Source organism: Chenopodium quinoa, unplaced genomic scaffold (assembly GCF_001683475.1).
Source record: "Chenopodium quinoa cultivar QQ74 unplaced genomic scaffold, ASM168347v1, whole genome shotgun sequence".
Lineage (NCBI taxonomy): Eukaryota > Viridiplantae > Streptophyta > Magnoliopsida > Caryophyllales > Amaranthaceae > Chenopodium > Chenopodium quinoa.
In genome coordinates, this window is record NW_018743206.1 from 1,948,950 (window position 1) to 1,956,839 (window position 7,890).

Sequence of the window (7,890 nt, forward strand, 5' to 3'; positions counted from 1 at the left end):
AATATCCATCCAAGAAGCAAAAGAAAGCATGATGGGAGAGTCTCTCCAACATTTGGTCCGTGAAGGGGAGAGGAAAATGATCTTTCTTGGTGTTTTTGTTCAACTTCCTATAATCAATGCACATCCTCCACCCGGTCACCGTTCGGGTGGAGATTTCCTCTCCTCCTTCTCCCTTGACATTGGTCATTCCACCTTTTTTTGGAACCACGTGAATCGGGTTAACCCACTTGCTATCGGAGATAGCATAGATTATACCCGCTTCACGCAATTTCAAAATTTCTTTCTTGACAACCTCTTGGAGGTTGGGGTTCAACCTCCTTTGAGGCTTAATGGAGGTGGATTGATCATCCTCAAGGTAAATACGATGCATGCACAAAGAAGGGCTAATACCCTTGATATCATCAATGCTATACCCTATCACATTTCTATATTTTCTCAAAACAACAAGCAATTTTTCCAAATCAAGACCATCAAGGGAAGCATTGACAATAATAGGGTATTCCCCTTCATTTCCAAGATAAGCATATTTCAAAGAAGGGGGAAGGGGTTTGAGTTCTACCTTTGGAGGAGGCTTAGAACTCTTCTCCAATTTTTCCTCCTCAAGTTGTAGCTCATCATGCTTAGGATCATTTTCTTCCTCCTCTTTGGCTTCTTTAATGGCCATGACAAACTACTTTGCTTCTTGAGAGAAGTACTCTTCTTCACATGTGAGAGCATCAACCATTGGATCTTGAGGACTCATCATAACCCTTCCCAAACGATCTAGTTCTTCATTCACAACATCAACCCTATAGCACTTCTCAACCATGGGGGTCTTGAGTAGCTTAGAGAATTCAAAGACAATTTTTTCATCGGCTACCTCACATGTAATGGTATTATTCTTGCAATTGATCATCGGCCCCAAGGTCTTAAGAGCTTCACGGCCCAAAATCAAGGGAGTATCCACATCTTATTCCATATCCATTACTACAAAACCACAAGGCACATAGATGTGCCCAACTTGAATAGGGACATCTTCAAGCTCACCACAAGGTAGCTTCACCGAACGGTCGGCCAATTGAATGGTTTTCCTTGTGGGTATCATCTCAATATTAAGCTTTTGAGCGACGGATAGAGGGATCAAACTAACACTTGCTCCAAGATCGGCTAAGGCACCCCTAGCTTCTATGTTCCCAATCTTAACCGGCAAGGTAAAGCTTCCCGAATCCTTTTGCTTCTTGGGCATTTTGTGTTGAACAAGTGCACTCACTTGATGGGGAAGAGTGATAAGCTCATCATTAAGCTTCCTCTTGTTGGTGAGAATGTCTTTCAAGAACTTAGAGTATGAAGGCATTTGTGTGACTACCTCAATGAAAGGGAGGTTTATGTGCAAGTTCTTCATCACACTTAGGAACTTTGCAAATTTGTCATTCAATTTTCTCTCCGCAAGTCGACTAGGAAAAGGAACCGGTCCAACAAGACTTCTAGCCTCACTAGAAGTTGACGATGTCACCACATCCTTATACTTCTTTTTCTCCATACTCCTCTTTTTCTCATCATTCTTCTTCTCTCCAATTTCCTCTTCTTCACCCACAACCTCTTCTTCTCCCTTCTTTCTTCACTAACTCCCTCCTTAGGACCCTCATAGGATGCGCCCGATCTCAATGTGATTGCCTTGCAAGAGTCGGGTTTCACGATGTTGGAAGGGTTAGTTTGTGGTTGCCCGGGTAAAGTAGAGGGCGAGTTGAAAGGAACCCTTTCGGCCAATTGAGCTAGTTGTGAATCAACCATCTTGTTATGGGCCTTGACTTCTTGCATTTGTTGGTTCATGGCTTAAAGTTGTTGAAGAATTTGGGTTTGGGTAGAATCGGGTTGAGACACTTGCTCTTGACTCCTTTAAGTTGCTTGATTTTGATTTTGGTATTGATGTTGATTATTTTGTTGATGGTTCCTTGGGTAGTTTCCTCTTAAGTTTTGGTTTTGGTATTGGTTTTGGTATGGAGGAGGGTTTTGGTATTGTGGGTTGGAATTGTATGGTTGTTGAGCTTGTTGGTTCCATTGTTGGGGTTGGTTTGTAAATCCGGGTGGTGGTTATCTCCAAGCTACTCCTCCACCATTTCCCCTATATCCTTCTTGCCTTGTATTGTATGCCGCTACATGCTCCGTGCTTAAACCTCCACAATAGGATGTGTCATGGTTTGTACCACCACAATTTTGATAAGAGAAAGAGTTGACTTGGGAGGAGCTTGCACCACTAGTGACATTGGTGTTCAACTTTGCGATCCCCTTTGTCAAAAGCTCAATTTGATGTTGCAATTGATCAACCTTTTCCAACTCATACTTTCCACCTTTCTTTGGTGCATTCCTCCTTCTACCTCCCCAAGAGTAGTTTTTGACTACCTCTTCAATTGTTGCTTCAACTTGATTTTGAGGGACTTTGATCAATTTTCCACCCGCCCCCGCATCCAAATTAGCTCGAGACATCGGTTCCAGACCATCATAGAAGAACCTCATGAGTAAGCTTTGATTGTATTCATGGTGAGGACATGCTTGCACCAACTCTTTAAACCTTGCCCCTCTTCTTGATAAAGTCTACGGACTTGTCTCAAGGTGCGGTCGATTTCGTGATCGATGTTGTGAGTAGGTGGTCCTTGAGATCTTCTTTGCATTTTACCAAAGCTAAGTAAACAATTAGCAATGACTAGCAAGTGGAAAAAGAACAAAGTAAAAAGCAAAAAATCCAATAATAACGCAAATTAAAAGTGCAAAACAAGTCGCTTCCCCGGCAACGGCGCCAAAATTTTGATCGGCGGATAATAGTTTGTTGGTTTACTATCCTAGATCAAATTTACAATTTATATCTCCTATCCTAACTCTATCAATTTTCCTTTAGATAGTGGTAAGGTAAGGTCGATTCCCAAGGAAACGGGGGTTTAGCACGATTAAATACCATATCAAGGATAAATTGCTAGTAATAAAAAGAGATATTGAGATTTGTGTTTGAAGAATCCTATGGGCAAACTATCTACTATTGAGTCTAGTATAAACTAAAAACAAAGGGATTAGACTAAACACTCTTAAATGAAAGTAAATGGACTATATTAAAGGGATAACAATGGCAAAAGCACTAGGAAGAGGGGGTTTCAATCACGATAAATGAATACTAATGAAAACCAATGAGGAATTTAACCAAGGAATAGAAAACTCTACCTAAGATAGTTCATTCTCATGCAACTACTCAAGCAAGTTGATGAAATTAATCTCACCTAGACTAAATCATTCTCATGCATTCAATCAAGGATTAGGGTTTAGAGATTAGAGGTGCACACACTAACTCTAAATATATTTCATCACAAAATCATCAACACAAGGTAAACTCTCATCAATATTCAATAGATATTCAAATATACATGATATTCACCCCCTTCCCTAGCTAATAACCTAATATAGAGGAAGAGGAATAACCATAATAACTAACTCAAGCATACATTCAATCACAACACAACCTAGCACGATTCTAAGCTAAAAGAAAATCAAAGAAACAAATAAAGCTTGAATTTTATGGAGGAAAACTTAAATAAGAACAATAAAACCAAGAGAATCAAAAACTAGAGAAACAAAAGTAAAGATTGATATTATAAAGTTGAAAGATTACCAAATCATCGAAGTAGTAGCAACAATCAAGAAGAAAGCTTTAATATTTGATTACAAAGATTGAATCTTGAAGACTAATGTTTTCTCTCTCTAAAAGACATGGGTTTTCTCTCTCTACAAATGATTTTGAAGCCAATGGAATAGTCAATGATGAAAAACTCAAGCTAAAGACTAATTATAGTCTTCTACCAAAATAAGGAAAAAGGGCAAGGGAGAGGGCTCTCCGAACAGGCTGCCACGCCCTCTCCAAGCTGGGTAATAAGTTTGTCAAACCCAGATTGCTGCGCCCGCGGGTCTTCTCTGCCGCGCCCGCAAATCACCATCTCCACTTTCTCTTGTTGGCTCGAGACCTCCCTGTCCGCGCCCGTGGCCTTGCTTATCAGCGCGCCCTCTCCCTTTTGGCATCTCCACTTCCTCGGCAAGCTTCCTTAGCATCTCCACTTGAGCTAGCAATCCATAATTCTCCCACGAGTGCTAGGAGCTATCAAAACACACGAAAAGGAGGTAAAAACTAAAAGAAAAGACAAAAGGGAAGGGAAAACACGAGAGGGAGCTAAAGTGACTAAAATCGGGAGAAAAGGGGTGAAAAGAGGCATAAACGAGTGACAAATCCAGGGGAAATTTCTAATGAAAGAGGGTAAAATGGTGGCATAAATGCCACACATCATCTGCCCATTCCTTGTAGTCCGAGCCAGGATAGAGAGTTGACCAAGTCATCTTCATGATGTTGCTGCAGTCTTTCATCATGTCCTTGACAATGGCCGCCTTCTCTTCTTTAGCCCTGGACTCGTACTTTTTGGCCAGCTGCTTCTCCTGGTTAGATAGGCGATGCTTCAGCTTTGTCACCTTGTCCCTCAAGGAGTCTACCTCCTTTGAAACATCCTCGAGAGACTTAGACTTGTCCTGGAGTTTTTTTACTTGAAGGTTCAGCTCCTGGATCCGACTTTTAGCAGCATCCAGATCAGCTTTAACTTGCTGATTGCCAGTCGCCTGCACATACAAGATATCAGTCATCAATACTTCGTTTTGAAAAATTGAGAACATATCCTTCTCTATGGTGGAGGTTGCATGCACCTTTGCAGCTTTTACCTCTTTTGACCTCTCAGCTAGAGGTTTGCAAAGGCCATGTATGCGCAACATTGACTGCAGGCGCAAAGAAAACAGGCGTCAACATTAAAAGAGTACACGCAAAGAGATAAGACAGTTTACGTCGGCTAGAAGGACGAGGACACCATCAATATTCATGGTGCCGTAACTTTTGACCGTCTCCCTCTCATCAGGAGAGACGACCTTTAGCATGTTCTTGGTCATAAGAACAAGGTCTGGCTTCTGGGGTCTCCTGCAAAAAGGGCAACCTTACTTGTCATCCAAAACTACTATTATGAGAGGAGATTTAACCAGACAAGGAAAAAGAAGTTACCCTCGGCCAGGTTCCCTTAGGCGGCCGACTGCCTTCTGGAGTGACGGCAGTTTGGGCAACAATTGTAGCCGGACGGCTGGCCGATTGTTTCCTAGCCCTGCTAGGCGTTCTAGTATCACCAGCTATCTGCTTCCTGATCTTCAAAGCAGGCTCGGACTTAGGGGTGGTCGGATCCTGTCATTACAAGATAAGTGATAAGGACAATGAGCTAAGGAAGCTTAAACACAAAAAGTTTAGGGCCACGGTTATACCTTGGTAGTCCGGGAAGAAGGCGACTTCTCTACAGGACCTAACTCAGAAGGGCCGATCGGTACTGGGCGGCAGCCTTTTTGGAACCAGAAATTTTTTCATTGGCTCGTCTGCAGAAAGCACCATAAAAAGTTAGAAACCATGAAAAACTTAAACCAGGATATTTCGGGTTACTAAAGAACATGCGGAAAGATACCTCTCGGCATCACTGCGCTAAGGCCGCAGTCGGCCAGGTACACACTGTTTCGGGGTTTTCTGATGTCCTGCGGGAGAGTTACAATTCCGAGACTGGAACCGGACGCCTGTACGTGCAAAATAAACGGATGCTCCGGATGATTGGAGATCCGCCTCCGACGGTCAAGTTAGTACTTGATTAAGGAGTAATTAATGCGGAAATTAAAGTGATTGGGTCTCTCTAGGTGAGAGAGTTTAATGTGTGTAATCTGCGTAATCTCTCTTAATGAGGATTAAGGGAGGTATTTATAACCTCGGGAAACGTGCCAATCTAGGTTTAGGTTAACCTTGGGCTGATTGGGCTTCCCTCGGAAGTTGGGCCTGGGTGGCCGACTTCTCCATTAGGCATGGAGTATGCCACGTGTCATGACATAATAGGTCCAAGGCGGACGAATAAGCGTGTGCCACGTGGCAAGCCCTGAGAGGTCCAACTGGGGAACACTTGGCAGGACCTGATTGGCCCACGTGGCGCATTCCGATTGGTGGGAGAAAAATCCCCTAATCATTTGCCCTTCACAGGTGGCACGTGACTGGTCACGTGTTACCTGTGACAGGTATCGCCCTGTAACAGGCGACGGCCTGCTACAGGTGTCACTCGGCGAGAGGCCGAGAGATTCTCCCGCCAAAATTTTGAATTCTGGAAGTGACCCTTCGCCTTCTCACTTCGCCTATATAAAGGAGTGTTGACTTCGGTCATTTTCACACTTGAAAACTTTGTGAGAGAACATTCGGACCCCTGAACTTGCTCTGACATTTTGGACCCTTTCTGCCTACTGCCTGCTCTGACAAGCCGACTGCAAAGGATTTTCAGAACTTCATCAATCGTCACTCGTTCAGGTAACCGTCGGTTCTCTTACTCTTAATTTTCTCTTTACTTTATTCTTTTTTTGAAATGGCACCACGGAAGCACACGACACGACCTAGGTTAGTGATCAGCCGGTCACTGGGGACGGCTGAATCTAGGACTAGGAGTGCCGCCTGCCCTTTTCTGGACCCATCTTTGCCCTTTATACAAAGTCCGACTGTATCTGTGTCTATGCAGAGCAGGATGGCCAGAACAAAAAAGACTTCCATGATCTCAAACTCAGACGGCTCCTCCCACAGGGTGCCGATTAGTGAAACATCTGACCAGGCGCCAGATGTGGAAGTGAAACAAAGCGGCTTGAAAGCCGGCAGTTCTGAGGGAGGAGTCAAAGTGACCCCTTCCCATTTTACAGTTGACAATTCTACATTCTCTCCTGCTCCTTTTAAAGGAGAGGAGGCGGCCCCTCCGGGAGAGGGGAGGAGTCGTCCTCTTCGGACTCGTCAGAGGACGATTCCGAGTCTAGCTCTTCTGGCCATGCTTCTCTGGACACAGAAGAGAAAAACAGTCGCCTACAAGAGGCGAGGCTTTCTCACGCAGTTGAGAAGGGGGACGATTGGGCGGAGCCATCCGCCTCTCACCGAGAGCAAAATACCCCCTACTACTGCACGGTACCTCGGGGCCGGATCACATCCATGCAAGAGAAAGTGGAGAGCTTTATCGCAAACCACACAATGGGCCCCGGCTTTTTAGTGTTCGTGCCGGATCCAGAAGACACAGTCGTCTGGCCGGCTGGTACCAGTTATGATGGCGCCTGCTTTGGCTGCTACGAGGCGGCCATCAAGGCTGGGCTGCGCTTCCCACTACATCCGGCTGTTCAGCGGATCTTGGATGGGTATGAGTTGGGGTTATGGCAGTTAGCCCCGAACTCCTGGGTCAACGTACTCGGCTATGTGGCCGGGTGCGAACTGCACGGGGTGGAGCCGAACTTCGAGGCTTTCGCCCACATGAACTACCTTAGCCGGACCCCTAAGGCAGGCGGTACCGGCTGGTATCAATTGACGAGCCACAGGGGCTACCTCATGACGAGAGGTAAAGCAAACAAATGGAAGGGCTGGAGGAGCACCTTCCTTATCATTGAGAGTTCAGACACAGAGCTGAACAAGCGCTTCAACAGGTGGAACAGGAATCCGCCCCTTCTTGCAGGCAGCCGCAGCATGCCGCCTTTTCCCCCCAAGGCTAAGAAAGAGATCCTAGATAAAGGACTCTTCAAAGTAGAGTCGAAGGTGAACTCTACTTCAGGGGTACGAGAGCAAGTACCCCTGCACTACGTCCCGAGCTTCAAATGGCTCTACGACGAGTACTTTTTGGCCGCCTGTGGCCTTAGCAGTCAGTGCTCAAGAGGTAGCCGGCCTGTCGAATACTCTGTTGTTCCATGCATTTCTTGTTATGACTTTTATTAACTTTGCTATTTGTTTTTGCAGCGGACGCCATGAGCAAAATTACCGCCTCCAAGACTGCGGCGGCCATGTTGCGGGCCTCCATCATGCAA

At 45.1% G+C, this 7,890-nt stretch overlaps 1 protein-coding gene across 1 annotated transcript; it reads right to left on the minus strand.

Moving 5' to 3' along the window:
- Positions 1 to 949: 949 nt before the first annotated feature.
- Positions 950 to 1,519, minus strand: LOC110734096. The gene has a single exon (XM_021914155.1). The coding sequence runs from the start codon at positions 1,517 to 1,519 to the stop codon at positions 950 to 952; it is 570 nt and encodes a 189-aa protein (XP_021769847.1).
- Positions 1,520 to 7,890: the final 6,371 nt, after the last annotated feature.

Bases quoted from the DNA above. Each gene is read 5' to 3' on its own strand.
- LOC110734096 (XM_021914155.1), bottom strand. From the start codon at position 1,519: ATGGAGAAAAAGAAGTATAAGGATGTGGTGACATCGTCAACTTCTAGT.